The sequence below is a fragment of the Mchenga conophoros genome, linkage group LG7 (genome assembly GCF_057382185.1).
Source record: "Mchenga conophoros isolate Kocher_MC1m ecotype Shallow Benthic linkage group LG7, M_conophoros_male_GT1.1, whole genome shotgun sequence".
Classification (NCBI taxonomy): domain Eukaryota; kingdom Metazoa; phylum Chordata; class Actinopteri; order Cichliformes; family Cichlidae; genus Mchenga; species Mchenga conophoros.
In genome coordinates this window covers 34,228,745-34,250,203 of record NC_140532.1, presented here as the reverse complement: position 1 = coordinate 34,250,203, position 21,459 = coordinate 34,228,745, and the positions used below count along the sequence as shown (strand labels likewise).

At 41.3% G+C, this 21,459-nt stretch overlaps 1 protein-coding gene across 8 annotated transcripts in view; it reads right to left on the bottom strand.

Moving 5' to 3' along the window:
- Positions 1 to 345: 345 nt before the first annotated feature.
- tjp2a (tight junction protein 2a (zona occludens 2)) overlaps positions 346 to 21,459 on the bottom strand; it is a 43,916-nt gene continuing 22,802 nt past the window's right edge. For 5 of the 8 annotated variants that reach the window (XM_085279011.1, XM_085279012.1, XM_085279005.1 and 2 more), the window contains 23 exons: positions 18,343 to 18,467; positions 18,091 to 18,193; positions 16,821 to 17,583; positions 15,422 to 15,525; positions 13,179 to 13,332; positions 11,822 to 11,933; positions 10,056 to 10,186; positions 9,873 to 9,957; positions 9,572 to 9,722; positions 9,321 to 9,429; positions 8,821 to 9,040; positions 8,379 to 8,563; positions 8,182 to 8,277; positions 7,992 to 8,071; positions 6,976 to 7,186; positions 6,362 to 6,462; positions 6,046 to 6,267; positions 5,835 to 5,924; positions 4,974 to 5,195; positions 4,744 to 4,758; positions 4,411 to 4,488; positions 3,165 to 3,250; positions 346 to 3,066 (listed from right to left, as the gene is read on the bottom strand). In XM_085279011.1, coding sequence (XP_085135137.1) covers positions 2,910 to 3,066; positions 3,165 to 3,250; positions 4,411 to 4,488; positions 4,744 to 4,758; positions 4,974 to 5,195; positions 5,835 to 5,924; positions 6,046 to 6,267; positions 6,362 to 6,462; positions 6,976 to 7,186; positions 7,992 to 8,071; positions 8,182 to 8,277; positions 8,379 to 8,563; positions 8,821 to 9,040; positions 9,321 to 9,429; positions 9,572 to 9,722; positions 9,873 to 9,957; positions 10,056 to 10,186; positions 11,822 to 11,933; positions 13,179 to 13,332; positions 15,422 to 15,525; positions 16,821 to 17,583; positions 18,091 to 18,193; positions 18,343 to 18,467 — 3,600 coding nt within the window. In that variant the 3' untranslated portion in view covers positions 346 to 2,909. The remainder of the gene's footprint in view (positions 3,067 to 3,164; positions 3,251 to 4,410; positions 4,489 to 4,743; positions 4,759 to 4,973; positions 5,196 to 5,834; positions 5,925 to 6,045; positions 6,268 to 6,361; positions 6,463 to 6,975; positions 7,187 to 7,991; positions 8,072 to 8,181; positions 8,278 to 8,378; positions 8,564 to 8,820; positions 9,041 to 9,320; positions 9,430 to 9,571; positions 9,723 to 9,872; positions 9,958 to 10,055; positions 10,187 to 11,821; positions 11,934 to 13,178; positions 13,333 to 15,421; positions 15,526 to 16,820; positions 17,584 to 18,090; positions 18,194 to 18,342; positions 18,468 to 21,459) is intronic. The other 3 variants (XM_085279007.1, XM_085279006.1, XM_085279013.1) reach the window with 3 other exon arrangements.

Here is a 21,459-nt window from a genome sequence, read left to right as displayed (position 1 = left end):
CAGCACACCTCAGGTTTGCAAAGCTTCATCTGAACAAACTGATCTTATCATTGGTCCAGAAGGCTTGCAAAGTGATCCATAATGCACACAGCCAGATTACCAAACATAGCCTCATACAAACTGTCAAGCATGGTGGTGGAGGGGGGATGATTTTGGCTCGTTTTTCAGCCACAGGCCTGGGCACCTTGCAGTCCCCGAGCTGACCTTGAAGTCCTCTCTGTACTAAAGTATCAGAGTCAAATGTGAGGCCATCTGACATCTGAAGACAATGAGCCCAACACAGCAGCATTTCTAAAACAAAAGCAACCCAAAAGCAAAGGTGGAACATGACACTCTGAACATGACTTTGTGTAAAAAAACAAAACAAAAAAAACATTTATTAGATTTTCCCAAGAGACTTGTGTAACACTCAGGAGACAAAACAAAACAAGCAAATCATAAAATAACATTTAAGAGAGACTGATAAACCAACATGATTGTCACCACATTCCCCAAACAGTAGTGCACAAACACTGAACTGAATCAAGTGTATGAATATATATTCAAAATTTTCAACAAAAAAAAAGCATCAGCAATAAAAAAATAAAATAAAAATGTGATTGTCTCTGATTGCCAGCAGCTAATAAAGAAACATAGCTCAATCACAAATTGTCTGAACGCCTCGCTCGTGATACACTTTTTAATGAAATCTGTGACGTCATTTACACGCTGGTCTAACACAGAAATGCTAAACAGGCAGCTGCACAGCTTCCCCATCTTATCCAAGAGCCCTGCATTCGCCAAAGTCCTAAATTAAAAAAAAAAAAAAAAAAAAAAAGAAGGGGGGGGGGGGGGGGGGGGGCGCACGCAATCTTTTGGTAATTATTATGCAATGATGAGATACAGATGCTGCATTCATGCAATCCATCTGAATCTCCTATTTCTGACTTCGCATCTCTTCAGTGACTGCAATGCTCTTCTAAAGCAAAAGCAAAGAACAAAGGAAAGATGTTTCCAGTTTAAATCTACTCGTGTATTTCGACTGTGTGCAGTAACTGTACTGAAAATACTTTCCAACCTCTGCTTGGTTCAGTTTACAACAGCAGTTAAAACAAAACAAGTGCTTTTTAGGTAGAAGCCTTTATCTCCCGAGCTGAAATCAGAGCTGCAAGGCACTTGGGAATAAGCTGCTTCCCAGACTGCACAGCTCACACAGCGGCGTGCTGCAGACGCAGGCGTCCACTTTGGAATGTGTAGTTCAGCAGGGGAGGTGCGATTAGAGGACAATTAACACCAGAGGAGCGTGCCCGAAGCATGTGGCGCCTCACAAAAACGCACAAAATTGGTGAAAAAGCTGAGGTGCAGTCCACAGAACTGTAACAGTGATTTGGGCGTTTGCTCGCTTCAGTTTCAGCCTCGTGTATTCACCATCACAATGTAAAAAAACTGCACGGTGTATCAATAACAGGCATTAGTTGTATTTTTACAGTGTTTTTAGCTGGTTTTAATTTTACATTTGTTACATTTTTATTGTGTCCAAAAGGTTTGCACCTGCTCCACGCGCAGCACTGATGGTATTCGGCAACTCAGTGGGATCAACAGCTATTTCTGTTGCTTCACATTATTGTTTAATTATGAAAACCTGAAAAACTTTTTTATTATGATTTCTTGAGACTATTCCATCCATCACTCGAGGACAGGCAGGTATACCCTGGACTGGTGGCGCCAGACAACACAGTCAACCCCTGGAACCGGAGCTTTCCAAGAGAGTCTACACCCACCTGAAGGCCCCAGCCAGCAAGCTCAAACCGGGGACTTTCATATTGTGATACAACAATCTTTCTACAGTCATGGTCAAACGTTTAGGTAGTAGCAGAAATTTTGTGCTCGTCACACTTTGCCGCTCCAGAATTTATTGAAGTTTGAAGTTGCTGGGCATTGACTCCTGGTCCAAATCCTGACTTCTGCCTGTTTGTCAACTCACTTTGTAAGGATTGACCATACTAAAAAAAACAAAAAACAAACAAACAACAAACAGCTCATACAGCAGCAATTTGGTGACGATTGCTGCTGTATGTACCATGTCATGGTGAAAATAACATGGTGCATTTTCACCATGTCACAAGGCAAAAGTGATGTCAACCCATCAAGACTCAAAGGTCAACAGAAACAGATCACCATCCATCAGGATTTGGCCCAGAAGCTGATACCCAGCAAACCACAGAAAACAGCAGATGTTATGAAGAATGGGCAGATCTGCAAATACTCACTCTTTGCATAAATTTACCAGTAAAAGTATTCAAAGCGCATCACATATATAATCTAAATGAAAAAAAATGTGCCACTGCCAAACTTTTGGCCTCGACTGTTCATCAAGTTTCAATTCATGTATTCATACTATATTCATACTTTTGTGTCCCACCTGCAGAGGACCTAAGCAGCAGAGCATGAACCTTAAATTTAGGACACAATTGCGCCATTATAGTTAATTTGCATTGCTGTGTTTTAAGTTCATGAATTTTTCTTCTGTTCAAAAAGGGAGTATAAAAATGTGACGTCTCCAGCTGTGTGAAATGGCTTCAAGTGACGTGTTTACATTTCTTTTATGCTTCTTATCCTTCCAAACATTGGGCGTTTTACTGTGTGATGGTGACACACGGTAGGCACAAACTGAGTCCCGGAATAAAGGCGGGAAAATAAAACATAGATCACAGACACCAACAGAATATTTACATTGAAACATCAGCTGTGCACAGTTTCTGTAACGGCGAGTGGCAAAGGTAGACCAGAGATATCTGTGTGCGTTTGTGTGCGTGGGGCACCACGCTTTCTGCACAACAAGGGACGCGAAAAGTGTCTGAAACTGACGACACGACAAGAAGTTCGAAGAGTTTTGATCGGTGATGATGTCACTTCCTGCTTTCCCAGCCTTACAGCTCAGTGTCTTTGTATTTCTGGGGGTTGTAATATCCTCTCTTGGTCTGGTCGGCCAGCTGGCGGCGGTAGTCGTCCTCGTCGTCCTCGTGTCCTCTCGACTCAGAGTACGGCGGCCTGGAGGGAGTCTGTGGCTCGGGGATGGAGCTTGAACTGGACACACACAAACACACACACCACGGGTCATAAACTTGCATCTTTATAAAAATAGAACATTTTTTATGATGTCAGAGATGAGGCTCTGTTCTCACCCTATTGGCTGAGGACGGCTGAGGTTGGGTTTTGGCAGCTTCACTGGGACAGCGTAGAGATCTGGATGCTTCTGGGCGATTTCCAACTGCATAAAGAGAGGGACAGACCCAGATATGTCAGATCTAATACAAAAAAGTAAAGAACAGAAATAAAATATCCTACTATACCCAGACAGGCTGCAAGTGTATCTTTCTTTAGTTGAAGGATTTTTAGTTCTACCTTAAAACAACACTCTTAAACCCCGGTGAACATTAAACCAGGTGTCTCTTCCTCCCATCTGGAGTGCTGCTTTTTTAGAGTAAATAGTAGGAGGACAGACGCTGCAGTCCAAAGTTCAACTACTGTGAGGGGTACTGTAATAATATTAATACATCTATACATTAATACATAGTCAGAATCTACCTTACCTTGTAAATCAAGGCAAGGTAGATTCTGACTATTACAATTTACAAAAAAATTATGTTGAAACATGCAAACATCAAAGGAAATACAGAGCTTGTACAATACTGATGAGCTTGGAAGTGACTGTTTCCACTGAGAATATTATTGATGAAACTTCAGTGAACAGTAGGCTGATCAACTGAAAGATCAGATGCATCTCTTAGGTCCTGTTTCAGGTCTTTGCTGGATTCTTTTCCTATTTCTTAACAAAATGTCTTTACATGACAGATGCTGTTTTCTCATTTATTTTTTGGTTCATCCTGACCAATGGCAGGTTTTTAGGAATCATCTTGTTGGTGCAAAATTATTTGATTCCTATCAAACTCTTATCTTTGGGATTTTTTGTAAATTCAGCCCAAGAAACAGGAACAAAGTGCCTATTGGTACAATTAAAAACTTGTTCTTTGCAAAGATTGCCAAGTGTAGACACGTGATGATTCACAGGTAAGACTTAAGTGGATTAAAAAAAGAAAGAAAAAAAGTTTCAAAACAGCAAGATGGTGACAGACAAAATGCTCAAGGCTTCAAAATGAGTCCACAAACTAATTTATGTTGGACACAGGCATCTTTATGTACATTTCATGGATCTGACTGAACATCAGAAAATGCTTTTAGACACTGGACTTGGATATGGGAATGTCAGGATTGTTTTAGGACAGACGGGGAAGTAAGAGGAACTTTAAATGCAGCTTTCTATAAATCTGACAGGATTCAACTGCCAAAAGTCAACTGAAAGCTCCCTGCTGTGTCTGTTCCTGCTCTGAAGTTTACAGCTGTACCATGAAGAAAGACAGCACTACTGACTCGAGCGTTTTCTGCCTCCTGTAGCTCCAGGAGCCTCTGAGCTCTTGCCAGATGGTCCATCTTCTCAAACGCTTTAATCTGGAAGAAAATAAAAGTGAAACTTCAATTTTTGATTTAAAAAAACAAAAACAAAACAGCATAGATGCCACACGTCCACTCACATGGTGTAACTCACAAGGAAGTGATTGTCAGATGAAACATTTACAGACAAGAGTGTCTGTAAATACGCAAATACATAATGAGATTTATTAATGGGAACATTTGTGATGCATGACGAGCTGTTGTGGATTTGAAGGGAGGGTTGGAAACACATGTTGGTAAATTTGTAGTTACCTGGTCACCCATTTTCTATTTCACATTAGATGCAGAGAAAGTAAAAAAACAAAAAAACAAAACAAAAGGAGGAGAAGGGAATAAGTTTGATATAATACCAGAGTGAAATCTTCTAAAGCAAGGGAAGAAAGAAACATAAAGTCTGACTTTTTGCCCCAGATAGCTGCCTTGTTGGTATAAGAATAAAATAAAAAATAATTAATTCATTTAAATCAATAAATGAGTCTAACCTTGCCCAGGAAGGATTTGTTGGCGGGGTCCTCCACTTCGTCGTCTTTCCCCGGACTCTGATCTTCTGACGACTGGTTCACTGGTTGGCGGGCGATAGTGGGCTTCACAGGCTTCACGGGAGGGGGAGGCGGCTTGTTTCCGCCCACTGCGTCGCTGCTGATGGTGCTGCTGGAGTGTGACTCGTAGCTCCGTGTGGAGTCAGTTCGAGTCTGAGCACGAACCTGAAACAAACAAACAAACAAAAAAAAGAACCATTTGTGATCATTTGCTCAACTACAGGATGTGGTTTGTTGTTTTTTAAGGAAGAGCCACTTCCAAATATAAGGCAGGCAGGAGTTTTGAACATTTTTATCAGCTTAGTGTGAGAAAGTTTATTTCAGTCACAGCTGGTTTAGGCAACAAAAGGTGTTTTTCCCCCTCATCTTCAGTCCCTTATATTTGCAGGTACATATGTGCATATGTGGAAAGAAACATCAATTAGAGGAGGAGTACAAGGTGCAGGTGGGTTCCAAAGCGGCTTGCAGAGGAAGTACCAAATGAAGCAATTTAAATAGATCCTCCTTTATTGGATGCACTCTTAACTGATGTATAGAAGGGCAACTTTATTCATCTAGATTAGAGTTTTTGTTATTTATCAAGAAAAAGTTCTGAAAATGGACACCGGCACTAAATGAAGTCCAAAGAAGACAGTTCTACCCTCAGACATTTCCAGCTTGGTTTGAATCAGATCTGATGGTACTTCGAGTCTTGCCAAGAACTGAAAGGTCTAAAGACTTTAAATTGAGATGCAGCTTGAGAGACCACAAGAAAGTGTAGCGACAGTGATGTCTGACGGGAGGAAAACAGGGAGAGGTTCTCACCTTTGGGGGTTCAGGGACGAAAGAAGGGGGAGGGCTTGGCTCTCTGTTCACCTCTCTTCTCATACGTACACGGGGTTCAGGGTGAGGCCGCTACACAAACACACGGCACACAGAGAAGGGTCACAGGGGTTGGAGTAGATATTTTAACAGTGATGATGATGGATTAACAACGTTGGGGAAAAGAAGAGTGTCTATCGGCAGACACGCCCACCTCGTCGGGCAGTACAGGTTCTGATGATCGACTGATGGCCGACACGGGCTGGGGTTCATCCAGTGTCTCGTCCAGCTCATTGTCAGTGTACGCCCCGCCCTCGTCCGCTGTGTCATCGTAGTCGCTGGTCATCCGGCTGTCCATGCTGAGGTAGTCACTCATTGCCGACAGGTAGGACATGCGGTCGTCTTGGAGATCTAGGTCCTCCTCTGAACCATCCACCTGAGGAGAGAAAGTAACAGCAAAGCGAAGGGGTGTAAGAAACAGTCAAATTCACACAAAAACAAGTGGTCTGCAGAAGTTCACTGACACTCACCTTGCCCTCGCACACCCACACAGCTTTGTCTTGCTGCTCCCGAATTAAATCTTTCACACTGCCATACCATGCGTCATTGGCCGAGTTCAAGTCGATGGTGTCTAACAGACAAAAAACAAAACAAAAAATTCTTAAAAGAAAAAAATATAGGAAGAAAAAGATTTCATAATACTTAGTACTGTCAAAGTTAACATGACAATACCACGTCAACGCAAATTCCTTTTAACGCCTCTATTGGCTTTTTGACACGCGATTAACGCATGTGGGCTCTGTGACCTGTAGATCGGGTTGTCTGGAAGTGGTTTCCTCAGTTACATTGTGGATGGTGAGTAGAAATGGAGAAAGAAGCGAATTGTTGCGTACATTCAGTGTATTTTATGAGCATGCAGTACCTCCGGGGGTTTTCTCAGTAGTAGTTGTCATTATTTGGATTGTTGCAATAATTATAAGCATAAATGTGAATAAAGTATGTATATTTTCCGCCCCATGCTGGTAAGAATATTAGAAACATGAAAACTATCCTGTTAAGGGCAGTTACAGTTGATTAAAAAAAAAAATCTGATTAATCACAAGTTAACTACGGACAACCATGCCATAAATCACATAAAACTCACCCGTGAAAAGGTGTGAACAGCTCTTTTTCAGTCTAAGGGCCTGCTCATACAGTTTGCGTGCGCTGCGGTTGGATCCGGGTATGAGGCGGTTTCTCATGGTCTTCAGACCTTGTTTGCTGTCAGGGTTCAGGAAAAGGACGATGGGGTACCACTGAGTGTAATTCAGGGTGTCCACAGCTTTGGGAGTCACGTCCAGCAGAGCGTGACGGTCCTGCAGGAGAATAATAAAAAAGAAAAACATGGTTATATGTCGGATGATGAGTAATAATTGCACAGAAATCTCTGTTAGTCACTCTCGACAGCTGTTCATCTGAGCCACTTCAAACTCTGCAGGTGAATTTCAACTATGACATTGTCTCTTTTAGCAGTTTATTTGGTTACTATGGACTTTGGGATATAAAGGTTGTTTTGATGTAGAGGAAGTTGAAATTCTGCACAAAACGGCACTAAAGCATGTAAAGAAGCGCTCTATGATGACTTGTTTTATGGAAGGTAATAAAGGGTAATAGCTGGAAAGCAAAATCTCAATTAAAATTAAATTTTGATTAGCTGACCAGAACAGACTAACAACCCTACCCTATTTTAATTCTTAGCCCTCAAACAGGTGGATGAAACTATGAGGTCAAATCTTTTATAAAAAAGATCACTTAGTCTAAAATTCAAATGGGTTCCAACAAACATGGCTGCACAAGTTATTCTTTAACTCTTTCTTCTTAGATGCTCCACTGTTGGCAGATTTTTATGCTTCTGATGCAACAAATCCCTTTGGAGTTTTGATGCAACTCCAAAAGGATCCACCCAAAATTACGCTGGGGATCTTTGGCTTGATATCTGAAGCTTTATATTTTTGAGCCACTATTATTCAACTCTGGTTTAATGGTGTTTAGGGGACATAAAAATAAAAAATAGGGGAAATAATAAATTGTAACAATATAAAATGGGTGTTGCGCACTCCCATAACAGCCACTGCACTAGTGTTCATACAGCGTCATTATCTTCTAATGATTATACCATACCTGTTCAATGATTTGCCGAATAGAGTTCAATCTCACCACCCCCGAGGACTTCTCACTTCCTGCATCCTTGGGCTCAGTTTCTGAAAGAGGAGATAAAAACCACTCACAAACAAGAACAGAGTAAAGAAAGCCTACAGAAATCTTTTTCTGTTAGTGCTAATGTTTATTTACAGGCGGTCGTGATACTTACTAGCAATGACAAACTGATCAGGAAGTTCAGTAGCCAGTTTTTCGTTAACCACGTCAGAAATGGGCCCAAATATCACCACCGGTCTCCTGAAACCAGCTAAATGAAACAAAAAGAATTAATTCAGAAGTCCTGGCACAGCGAGGACCTCTGCAAAATGCCTCAGGTAAAATTGCAGGGTGAAAGTGTTTCCTGGATACCTTCACGTAATACCACTCTCTCGTAGGCGGGGAAGCGTGTAACCGGAACGTTGCCCTGGTCGTCTCGACTCTTGCGCAAATCTTTCTTCTTTGCAGCTCTTTGGCCCCTCATCCTCCAGAAGTCTCCTCTGTCATTGCCCGATGCAGCCCGTGCAGCATTCTGGACGTTAGCCATTTGCTCTGCTCTGATATCGAAAACAAGAAAATATATGACTTTGTCTAGTTAGACTGCTCACACGATGATATGCAGATTTCTTACCAGCGAAAGAACATGTAAAATGATCAAATATCCAGCCAAATCCTTAATACAAAAAAAAAATTAAAAACTTGAAATATTTATATTTAAAATAAAAAAACAACAACAAAAGACATAGCCATCACGTTCTGATAGCCAGCAGGGGGCAGAAAGGCTGTCTGCACAAAGATGATCATCATTGCATACCTGCTCTTGTTGGGGATGATTCCCTTTTCTAACAGCTGGTTGTTTTTGTCACTACGGATTGCCAGCCAGTTGCCGAGTTTGCCATCATAGAGTGTGTCCGTCACTTTGAAGATCTCCCCCCTGGAGAAAGGAAGGCTCTGCGGGGCCTCCTTCTCATATTCAAAGTGGGTTCTAATGAAGAAGGAGTCGCCTCTGCCAGATGCTAAGACATCTTTATATACTGGCAAAAATAGAAGAAAACAGAAGCTAAAAATACCCCCCCACCATTATTTGGCATCCCACATGGCTCAAATTTGGGCCTCTTGTTTTTCCTCATTCATCCATTATCATAAAAATAAATAAATTACAGGAAATAGAAAAGCAAGCAAGCCACTGGCTCTTCATACAAGACTACTAAGACTTTTTATCATATTCTGTGTGTGTCTATGTGATATACTTTAACACAGGACGGTTTTGGCATTAGTACTGTTTGTGCAACTGTTCTTTATCCAGTCCAGTACCTTCAGGCTTGCTCTGTGCAAGAATGGTAACTTCCTCTCCTTTAGGAATCTCCAGGAGGTAGAGAACAGCATCTTCACGCACCATGCCTCTGAAGTCTCTGTTGTTCACCTGAAGCACACAATAGGAAATAAAATGAGAAATCTGGCCTGATATATGTCTCAAAGACGAAGCTTCTGTCTTTTTTCTCCAACTTCAGACACAGCACTCTTGTGTGTGCAGGGTTTAAATGTGGAACTAAAACATGCTGTACCCTCATGATCTGATCTCCTGTCCGGAGACCCTCCTGCTCTGCTGCACTGTCCTCCTGAACACCGGCGATAAAGATGCCGACATCATTTCCTCCCGCCAGCCGCAGACCCACACTGTCACCTTTCTGGAAACGCACCATCACCGTGTTCGGCCTGCATTATGGAAACATGGAAACAACAGTTGACAAAGGAAGAGTCTATTTATGACGGAGACAACCAAGCTGGCTTCTTGTTTTTGAGTAAATTTGAGTTTGAGCAACTCAATTAAAACAAACAAACAAACAACAACTAACTAATACTGACCCGTATATTTCCAGGTCTTCTGCACTTGGCTTTAGTGGCACTTTAGGGGGAGCGTGAACCTTTGGGGCGACACTGGCAGCTGGTACTGCAGAAACAAAATCATTTACAGTCAGTATTCAATTCAACTGTCTGATTTGACTTATTTTTTACAGTCTTGTATATTCAGGGCGAAATCATGTTTACCTGGTGGTGTCTCGGAGCGTGGCTCCTCCCTCTCTGCGTGCAAAGCAGCCTTATCTTCAACGTCTCTGTCGGCACCTCTGAATGGGGTCGGCATGGCACCCATTTTTGCCAGCCTGCTAGGCGGTTCCTCTCTAGTAATATCCCAAATTTTTGGAAAGTTTAAAAGAAGCATTTTACACATTTAATTCGGTTGATATAATTATGACTCCTTTTCCGGTTTGGTTTAATAACATGGTGGTTTTTCCGATATTTGATGTGACGGGCTGCCTGAGCTTCATCAAGCATAAAATCAGCATAATCCTACATTATCCTGATTTGTTTCTGGTGTATTTAATTCATTCGTAATAAATGACTGACCAAAGCAGAGCTCAATGCTTTTGTGTTATCTAGAATTAAGAAAAGCACAAAACAAAGCAACACTTAAAATCATTTTTTAGATGATTGTGGTTTTTGTTTGTTTGTTTGTAGAGCAGGCAGACAAATCTTTTGTTGTGAGGAAATGTTAATTATAATTCTTTCCTATGAATGAAAATGAGACACAAGGTCACAAGCAGTTGCCAAAACAATATAGACCCAGCTCTTCAAGGATTAAACTTTGTGTGTTTGCTTTTGGTCAGACTCAGAAACATTTGAAATGACCTATATAAAATTCCAGTTGATTTGGAGTCGTTGCCCAACCCAGTTCAGTTTATCTTCCACAAATCTTTAGAGCAGAGGTGTGTAGTGCAAATTGGCATAACCTGTGGAGCCACAAAATCTTCTAACTCAGTCAGGACCACGAAAGTAAAAGAAGAACTTTATTTCTGCAGTAAGATTTGGGAGTACAGCTCTGTTCTTAGACTTTCCTGTCCTTCCATATGCACGTGTGTAGTGGAAATCCTGAGATGGGGAAAGCAGCAGTTGCAAGACCAACTAGTCCAAAACAGAGCAGGCATGGATGGCAGATATGACATGAATAAGCACGAAAAGGAGCACGGGTGGATGGGGGTTGCAGCTTTTAGATGCAGCAACGGTAGCAGGCTAAAGCAAGTTAAACAGGATTCTCTACAAGACTGAAAAACAGGATGTTCAGGAAGATATCGGTTGAACCATTAGTTTATGTGGGCTAGCACTGAGATCAGCTGATATCATAGGAATGTGACTGAGTTCAACTTGGTGAACCGAATGAACACTGTGCTCGACTTCATGAAAAATAAAAAGGGTCAAACAATAAAGGAGGGGCTAGGATTCATACTAGGATTGGTGTCATAGACACCAATATCCTTGAAAAGGTCAAACGGCCAAATAAATAGGTACAGTTTGTGTTATGTTCCTAATTGCACATTCCTGGTGATGGCTGCCCCTCCCTGAGCCGATGCTGCCGGAAATCTTTTCCTGTTAAATTTCCTTCCCGTGATCACCCAGTGCTTGTTCATAGAGTATTATCTGATTGTTGTATTCTTTTTCTATTTTTCCCCCTATAAAAATAAAACTGAAATCGCATTTTCTGATTTCACAGGAAAGCAGATTCCCAGACCTCCCTCTCCCAAGCCTGGAAGACGCAAAGGAGTTCCCAAGCAAGCAAAGAGACAGTCTCAGCATGTCCCGGGTCTGCTCTGGGGTCTCCTCCCTCCTGATAAGACATGCCCAAAACACCTCAGCTACATGCCATCTGGTTCAGAGCATCGTACAGATGTAGTCTCTGAGCCCTGAGGCTGAGAGGAAAAGCTCATTAAAAGCTTTTACAGCTTGAAATATACCAGAATTGGCCTTTAATGATAGTGTACCTGGGCTTGTCTCGAAGTCTCTCATTGGAGGAATGGGAGGAGAGGTCAGAGTGGTGGGCCCGTCTGTCATCCTGTGGAGAATAGGAGCGGTACGACTCGATCTCAGAGATATCTGAAACACACAAGGATGATGAAAAATATCACAACTCCTGTGAAACCACACAAGAGTCAAGCAGCTATGGGGGTGGGGGGTGGGGTCCTCTGTGTTCAGGTAGTAAAGTCTATAAACTTTATCAGAAAGAGTAAAATGCTGCATCTCTCCTTGGTGCTTCTTTGTTTTGTAAATTACATAACATGGCCTTTGCTCGGCTCAAATGGCCCCTGGGTCATGAAAGCGGGGGGGGGGGGGGCACACAGCTCTCAGACAAATGAAGGTCAGAGCACTGTTCCCAGATGAGTAGCCACACCAATTAGATATGCAAATACCAGTTTCTGGGGTTACAATGATGATGAGGAGCACTAAAACTCAACAGGATGTTTCAATGTTAGCATTCAGGGTGTGGAAGCTAGACTGCACTACTATGTTATACTCCAGGGCAGGGAGGAATAAGCACAGTAATACCATTACAAAGTAAAATTACACATGTGCACTTAAGGTGATTTGTACCTGTCAGACCTCAAAATCCTAATTTTTTCAGTCAGTCGGTCCCTATTGTCCTCAAACAGAATTACAAAGAAGGGTGCTGGATGGTAGAAACCAGAAGGCTGCAGCGGTGCGAACCTTAACATAATGAAATTCTGTCATATCCAGTAGCAGGATTATGATAGGGGATTAGATCACGCCGCTAGAGGCGAATGAGCACTTTCACACATGCACACGCGCGCACACACACACACCCCAAACCAGTCAAACTGGGTCACAAGTCTTCGTGCTATCCCCCCCTCCTCCCGGCAAACATTTGGTCAGTGAACAATCCACTCACACCACTTATCTCTATCCTTCCCGACCAATAACAGCATGCCATCTGGTCATGTGACAATAAAAACAGGTATAAAGGGGTGAGCAATAAGAGGGTGGAGGGGATGGTGATGATGTGCTGAATATGGTTAGCTCGTAGTGCTTTGTGGAATATGTGTATGTGAAATAATATTTAAATAAAACTAAAAGTTGATGTAAGTAAAGCCTTTATTTTAAGAATTAAGAACAAATTTGATTGACAGGTACAGAAACATTAATGGCATTAAGGTTTCCACAATTGATTCATTAGAAGTTCATAATGCAATGAGGTTTATATTTCTAGATATATATATAAAATGATGAAGATGATGATGATCATGGAGATGATGATGGCCACTCGCCAGGTGTGCCTTTACACGGCATAGGACCTGCTGCTTTTCAGTTTCGAGTTTCTCTCACCGTCGAGCTCCGAGTCGCTGTCGACCATTGGCGGGATTCGGACCAGGATCTTCTTCCTGTCTCGCTGCACCACCAGCTGTAGCTTCCCGCGGGACTTCTCAATCAGCTTCCCGGCATCGCTGAGAGACAGGTTTTCTGTCACAGTCCCATTAATCTGACAGAGACAGAGGGGATTAGGAGATGTGCAGACGCTTCTCACTCACGAATCACACAAACAAAGCATGCAATGTTTTACAGTTTTTAAATATTTTGTACACTTAAAAAGGAATTATGCTTTTCCTAATGTTATATACAAACATCTACTATCACAACTACAAATGTTGATATTACACATGGTCAAAGGTTTAATCAGGTAAGCACATAACTAATCTCCGTGAGCCAAAAGCTCACTCATGCTTCAGGTTGCTTTAAACAGTCAGTTTCAGATACTTTTTTTCTGTTCTTGACTCTGTATGATGTCATTGAGATGGGTGATCTTTAAACTGAACCTATTCGGCATATGTCCAGCTCCAGATTTTTGTTAAAGCTTAAAATAATCCTTATTTATTTTACACTGTAAAGATACAAGTCAAAAGAGGCAGAGGAGACAAAAGCAGCCAAAAAGTAACAAAAACACAACAACAAAAATGGCTAGCTAAAGTAGAACAAAGCAATAAGGTAAAAAAAAAAGAAAAAAAAAAGAAAAAAAAGAGCTCAATTAAATAGGGTAAAGAAATCAAACTGATTTACAACAGTCCACATAAAAGATAAAAAAAAAAATGACAGAAGCTAAAATAAAAAACATAAATAAATCAAAGAGCAAAAACAAAATACATTTTTTTGAAAACATTAAAACACAATTCAGAAATACCCCATGGAATAAAATAGCTCAAATTCAATGGTGGCTTACTAAATGCTGAAGTTAAATGGAAATGCAGTCCCTAAGTTCATCCTTTTAGCTTCTTCCACCCTCATTTTAAGACGACTGCCATTCACACAAATACCATTTAAAAACAGCAGGTTGTTGGTGCTTCTGTGCCAAACATGACCACACTTGGGACACCCCCCTCTCACTGATATCATACAGAGCAAACAGTAGGGGGAAAAAAAAAGTTTAAAACTGAGCTTTTAAAGCAGTGTGAATCCTGAGCGTTGGTTCACTGAGATTACCTTTACACACGCCGCCTTTGTTATTTGAAACTTTCAGAAATCTTGTTCATCTTGTTTAATATGAGACAAATGTAAAAGTGACCACTCTGCCCTGCCTCTGTGTGGCAGCTGCTTCTCCCAGGTACTGATAGGAATGTGGGCGACTTGTCGACTAAATGTTTAATCGCTGCTGCCCTTTCTAGTATGAAATACTACTCTGTTAAACGCACGTTTCTTATTTTACACAATGGTACTTTTCTGCTAAAAGATGTTACACTTCCGCTACCCAATGTTGCAGCTCTGACTCTCTCTCAGTGGAAGACATAAACAAAAGAGACTGAAAGCAAACAGATGACAGCTGTGTTACAGCACGGTTTTGCAGCACTTTAACATAAAAGAAAGAAATTAGAGGCTGTTTGTCAGCTGTGCCTGGATACGGAATACAACCAAGCAACTGAAGCGGCAGAAACCAAGGTTACAATATACTAGCACTGACTTTGGTCAGAGACCCATCTACTCCTGGCAACCACTGGTCACTAGGGAAATAATTTATTTCTCAGCCTGCTCTTGATTGCTTCCGGAGCTGTAACTTAAGAAAGTGTAATGCAAACCAGAAATCGAGAATACTCACCTTCAAACTAAATTTCGCACCATATCACTGAAACCAACAACTTTTACAGAGTGTCTGTGTTGTCAGCAACCTACTAGTGAACAAGGCAACTGGAAAGTTTCAGTGCAGAGGTATATACAGCTTTTTGCAATCTTACTGAGGAAATACCAGCAAGCTTTAGCAACCAGCTGAGGAATACTCATTTTTCCAAAGCGACAGCTGGGCCATGGGGTCACAAACTAGTCATTAGTCTTGCGTGACTGCGATGTAGCCATCGATTTCACATCGACTGCCAACAACTGGTCAGGAAATACTCATTTCCCCTAGCAATCTGTAGTTGCTACGCAGTGTCTTTAACCCTGTGTGACCGGATCGTTTCATCCAAAGCGTGACCCATGATGCTGAGCGAAAGCCCAGTTAAATATAAATAAGGATTCATTTGAACTGTCAGAAATGGACGGTTAATGAGCAAAAAATAACAAATAAGGAATATACACCACCCTACCTTCAGAATAATGTCCCCTTCCTGCAGGTTTCCATCCTTGCTGGCAAGTCCTGTGCTGGTCATCTCTTTGATGAAGAGCTGGCTGCCCAGACGAAGGCCATATTCTGCAAAAACACAAATCACACATATATTTTATGTATAAATAATCAAACAAATATTTTACCTTATTTTACCCAACTCCACTTTAATTATATCTGACAGTCACAGTCTAGATAACCTGGCATGACCGAACAAATGGAAAAATTAATCAGGTCACTTTTCGACCTCTGAAGGGTTTATTAACGGTCACTGACCAAAATGCCTCTGGACACATCTGTATAAATGATGCACTGATATACTAGGCTGATGTTTAAAATAAGAATTTACCTATAAGCACTGTGATCACTTTTCCAACTGTTCATTTTGTTTTATGCATTTCTGTGCCAAGTGAAGAAATTCACCTCAATTTAAAAATAAAGCCAGTAAACCGCAAGCGCCAAACTGATGAATGGTACAAGCCATTTTATCTGCTGATATGCTGAAATCAGCTGGTGGTGATGTATGCTGACATGGCCGTGCCTCCATTAACTCTCTCTCTCTCGCTAGAATTGCTTGAGTAAACAATTAAACGTACAATTAGGACATTTCCATTTTGCATCCATTTAATAAAACCTTCAAATAAAGTGCATCCTTTCCTCTGCTTAACATTTATCAAATTTGTTGCCAATTGTTTTTCTTGTGGCAGACACCACTTATTTTGTGCTAAATGCAGGAGGGGGTTTCTTTCCCAAATAGCTGTACAGGTTTTATTTACTTTTTTATGATATCAAAGATACTTAGAAATGGGTAACAAAACTCTAGTCAGGACCACTTAAACCCTTGTTTTGGGATCACCATGCCCTTCCCTGTGCATATGAAGGAACCCCCTACTACAGAACAGAGCAGATATAAATGGCAACAGATATGAAATTAAAATAGAAACAGAAAAAGGAAGAGCTGGGGCAGGAGTCAGGTTTCCAATAGGCTTGCAGATGCACAAGTGCTATTGGCAGCTACCTTTGTGAGATTTGCCAAATGGTTGTGTAGAAGGGTATCAGCTGAGGAAGACACCAGATAACCTGGTAGGAAAGCGGTTAACCTTTCTATGTTGAATAATAAACCATTCTATATGTCAGATAAGAACCTAACTGAGTGATTCTCAAACTTCTTCTTACGTCTTAGTTCAGAATTGGGAAAAAGTTCACAACCCTCCAATATAGATTGTTTTGTTATTTATTCATTAACATAAAAATAGGATTTAACCTGAATTTTAGTAAAGGTTAGCTTTCCATGCCACCCACAGAGACTGTAACCCTTTTCATTTAAGGTGAAGAGAACCATTCACATGTTTTGTTTATCTGACAGCCTTTTAGCGTCTCACCTTCGTTGGGATGGTTTTTCAGCAGTAGCACATTCACAGGTTTCTCCAGCGGCTCCAGATCCCGGGCAGGGCGTGGCAGAGGGAGGGGCACGGCAGCAGGTGACGGTGTGCGTTCAAGGCGGTCCCTGCTTGCACTTCGCTTTATTGGCTCGTCATATTTCCGCGGCTCATTTGCGATGCGGTCAAGTCCTCGATCGTAGCTTTGATCGCGGCCGCGGCCTCGTCCTGGACTGTCACGCCTGTAGCGCAGATCGGGGCTCTCGTTGCGGTCCAGGGCTCGGTCGCTTCGGTAGCGTCGGTCGGGGCTGTGGTCGAGGGCTCGATCGCTGCGGAAACGCCGATCAGGACTGTAATCTCGGTCTAATGTGCGGTCGCTGCGGTACCTTCTGTCTGGGCTGTAGTCACGGTCAAGTGCATGCTCGCTCTTATAGCGGCGATCTGGGCTGTACTCTCTATCCAAAGTGCGGCCTCTGCTGCCATCTCGCCGGTACTGGCGGTCCGGGCTGAGGTCTCTCTCTGTGCTCCTGCCACGTTCCCGCCGGTCATAGTCACGATCACGTGTGTGGTAGCCGGAGTCCATGTAGCCGCCTCGCTCCCTCTCCAGGCTTTGGTCCCGGCCTCCGCCACTCCTAGCGCTGTACACGCTACGTCGGTCTTGATCATAGTTGTAGTCATCATTGTAGTCATTGTTGAAGACTCTGTCGTCAGGTGATGGCTGACGATTGAGCACATTGACTGGAACCTTTCTGGGCCTCTTGACTGTCTGAATTTTTCCATAAAAGCACAAACAGATCCAGTTAAGAAAAATCCTAATTCCTAATGTGAAGAGTAGATTCTTTTTTAAAAGAGAGATTGATAAGATAAGATAACCTTTATTAGTCCCACACGTGGGAAATTTGTTTTGTCACAGCAGGAAGTGGACAGTGCAAAAGTTATGAAGCAAAAATTAGAATACAATAAGAATAAATACAGTACACAACTGTACAGAATAGAATAAAATACTATATACAGTAGAATAAAATAGAATAAAATATACAATAAGATAAAAATAGAATACAAATGCTATATACAACTGAATAAAAATACAACGATGCCAGAAAAGTATTGCACTTAGTGTTATTGCACCAGTGTGGATGTGTATGTTTGATCAGTTGGAGTCTTTGTTGTGGAGTCTGACAGCAGTGGGGAGGAAAGACCTGCGAAATCTCTCCGTCCCACACCGTGGGTGCTGCAGTCTCCCACTGAAGGAGCTGCTCAGTGCTTTACTTACAATTTTTGCTACTTTGCCACACTTCCTGAGGGTCTGGACAGCGAACGAGTGGATGGCTCCATCCATGGGGATGGCGTTCACCTGCACTACTCTGTCATTTTCACTAAACAAAAGTAAACACACAAGTTAATCCAACTGAAGTCAATTACATTTTTATTTATTTTATCAAGCTGTTACATCTGTTTTGTGAGTAGATTTATTTTGGAGTTTGTTTCTTTGGAGTAAAACCATAAAATAACAAATGGTACATACAACAACAATCCATCAGCTGGCCCTCCCTGCAGGACATCAGATACCACAATGGACGTCTCGCCAGTGTCCTCGTTTGGGTTATCCCGCCCACCTGATACAGCAATGCCAAAGCCCATCTTCGAATCCTGAAAAGAGAGGAAAGATTTGTGAACTCAAAAACGCTCCAGCTACTCTCTATACAACTGGACATTGCACGCTGTGATTTTCGCACAATCCTAAGCAAGGCTAACAGTAAAACACCTGCAGAAATATCTACACGTGACCATAAACTGTGTTTGTGTAAAGTTGTCATGACACTAGAATTTCAAACTCAGCACAGACATACTTAATACCATTTATTTTATTTACATTCAGAGGGGTAGCGCTGAAGTAGGTTTGGTAGTGCTCTGCTTCTGATGCCTTTGCACCACAATTAACCTTAAGAGGTTAATATGTTCTCATTTTCGAACATATTACTTTTTAAACACATAATTTAACATGAAAACACAGTTTATACTGCACTAACATTACAGAAGGGCAGGACTTTTACTGTCATGCATCAGTTTACTGAAGCACAAAATATACTTGTTTATCCAATGGCCAGAAATAACAGGAAAATACCATTTAAAAAAACAGATTAGGCAACGCTGACTTACTGCCTTAATAAAATGAAGACCAAAGTCAACCCCCACAGGCCTGTTTTAAACCAGGAAAGACCCAATTTAATCCAATTGAGATGCTGTGGTATGATGAAATGAAAATGTTCTATTGGATGCAGGGTCAACAATTTTTCCTGGATGTTGTTTATATCTCATAAGCAGCTGAGGGAAATGTCTGATGGAGTTTGTTTCTGCTAAAGGAGGTTCTATGAATTCCTAAACCCCTGCTCTGTGTGACAGCATGCTCAATAAATACATCAAAAGTATCCATTTGTACATTAATAGTTTAGTTGGATTTTATGCGGCATTATTTGCGATTTAGTTCAAGAATAAAAAAAGAAAAAATCCAGGTAATGAATTCATAAACTTTTTTCCTCCAACGGTACATCATGAGGGCTCGCTTCATTGTCCCCTTGTGTTTTTAAGCTTTTGCGTGCGTGTGTGAGGTCCAATAATCCCAACGGTGTGTTTCAGCTCACACTGCATTATCATGGCTGTATGTGTATTGTACATGGTGATTAAAGGGATTTTGACTGACTGCGATTACAGCTCTGCCTGCTGAGAGCATGTAGGACTATCCAGCGGCTGAGCACCTGTACTTCAATACTATGTAGCTTTCTGAAATACTACATTGATGTTTCATAAGTAACAAGTGTCAGATTTTAAGCCAATCTAACATGTGAGCACTAACAGAAAGTTTAATTTAAATACTCTGTTTTTAAAGGCTGCTTAATTCTTCATGTTTCTGGGTTTCTCAGATTCTACCTGCCACTGCTCCAGCTTGCCCTGATGAGATTAGGTCAGAGATTTGCTGACCCTGTCTCTCTTTATCCCCTCCCTTCCATCTGTACTTAAAATACGAAATAAATAAATAAATGAATAACAAAAAAAAAAAACAAAAAAAACCAACAACACACTCTCTGGCAGATGGCTGTCGAGATAGAGGAAGGGTAAGAGTAAGAGCAGCAGTGGAGGGGGAGAATAGAGGGCTGCATCAACAAACTATGGCTAAAATATATCTTAAAAAAAGAAAAAGAAAAGGTTAAAATATAAAGTGTAATACAATTATTACATATATAAAAATGATAATGTAATAATTTTAACCCCAACCCTTCAGATCTCACATAAATGTCAACTCTCTCAAGGTTGCCTTCATCCTGACATGAAAACGCTCGACATTGTCTGATTTTTCCTCAGATTTCATAACTCACAGAATTTCTCATACTCAAAAAACAAAAAACACGTGCAGTTTGTAACATGAAACCAGGAATAATCCCCTGACTGAAACAAGAAGAAAGCCTGTTGCTGATTTGCATCGTTTCCACCAGTGGTTGAAGCAAGAGGGAAGATCTGTGGAGCCTGATTAAAAAAAAAAAAAAAAAAAAAAAAAAAAAAAAGTCACCAGCTGCTCCTGCAGATGCCAATCTAAATAAGAAATCTTAAACCAATTTTATAATTATTAAGGAATATTTACAATGTGATATGGGCTGATTATTTTTCACCATCAGGTTGATGAAAGTAGAGCTGGTAACAACTTTTTGGGGGGGTATTCTTAAGTGACTTGTCTCTCTTTAAATACTCAGAACATGCTTTATTTTCTGATGCATCAGATCAACCATATTATACCCATCTTTACCCAAAACCAAGTTAATAAACGGTGTGTGGCCTGTTCTGCCTTTTCTTCTTCTTCCAGCTGCTCCCTCTAGGTGTAGCTCCATCTCCACCTCTAACATCCTCCTGTCACACCAACCCACTGCATGTCCTCCTTCATTATAACCATGAATCTCCCCTTTTTCCTCTTTGCCATCTTGTAAATCTTGCCTCCGTCTGAAGACGTTTACAGATATTTATTTAAATTGGATTTGATAAATGCATATTGACTGGCTGGCAGATGAGTAAAAACAAAGCAATAAATCCAGAATTCAGTTTGGGAATGTTTGACGACATCCCACTCATATGAAACACATGCGAATCCTGCTTTTTCATTATTAAGTGCATGCTACAGAGATGGAAAACAACGCAAGCAACTAAAGATTAACTGTGTGATCAGGATCACCTCCACCAATTCCAGTTGCTGAACTGAACCTCTGGATTAGGGCTGGGCCATATTATACCGTTCACGGTAATACTGGTATAATGTTAGGCAACGATAGGAAAATGAAATATCGCGATAGAATGGGAGTAAAACGCGCATGCGCAGTGCCTTTGTTTTCATACGCACATGGCCGATTGTTGAGTGAAACAGATGAACCAGAATTGGTTTGTAAAAATGGTGCAACTTCAGTGATGTGGAACTGGTTTGGTGTTTGTCCGTCAGATACACGACAAAGCACATTTTTTTTGCAGAACATGCAAGCGGCCGTTGTTATTGTCATATTTGTCGGACTAAGATGCTCTTAAATCTGGGAGTAATGTGGGTCCTAAACCCCCCTCTTCAGGTCAAAAGAACACTGCAGCAGCAATGAGAGTTAAAAACTGT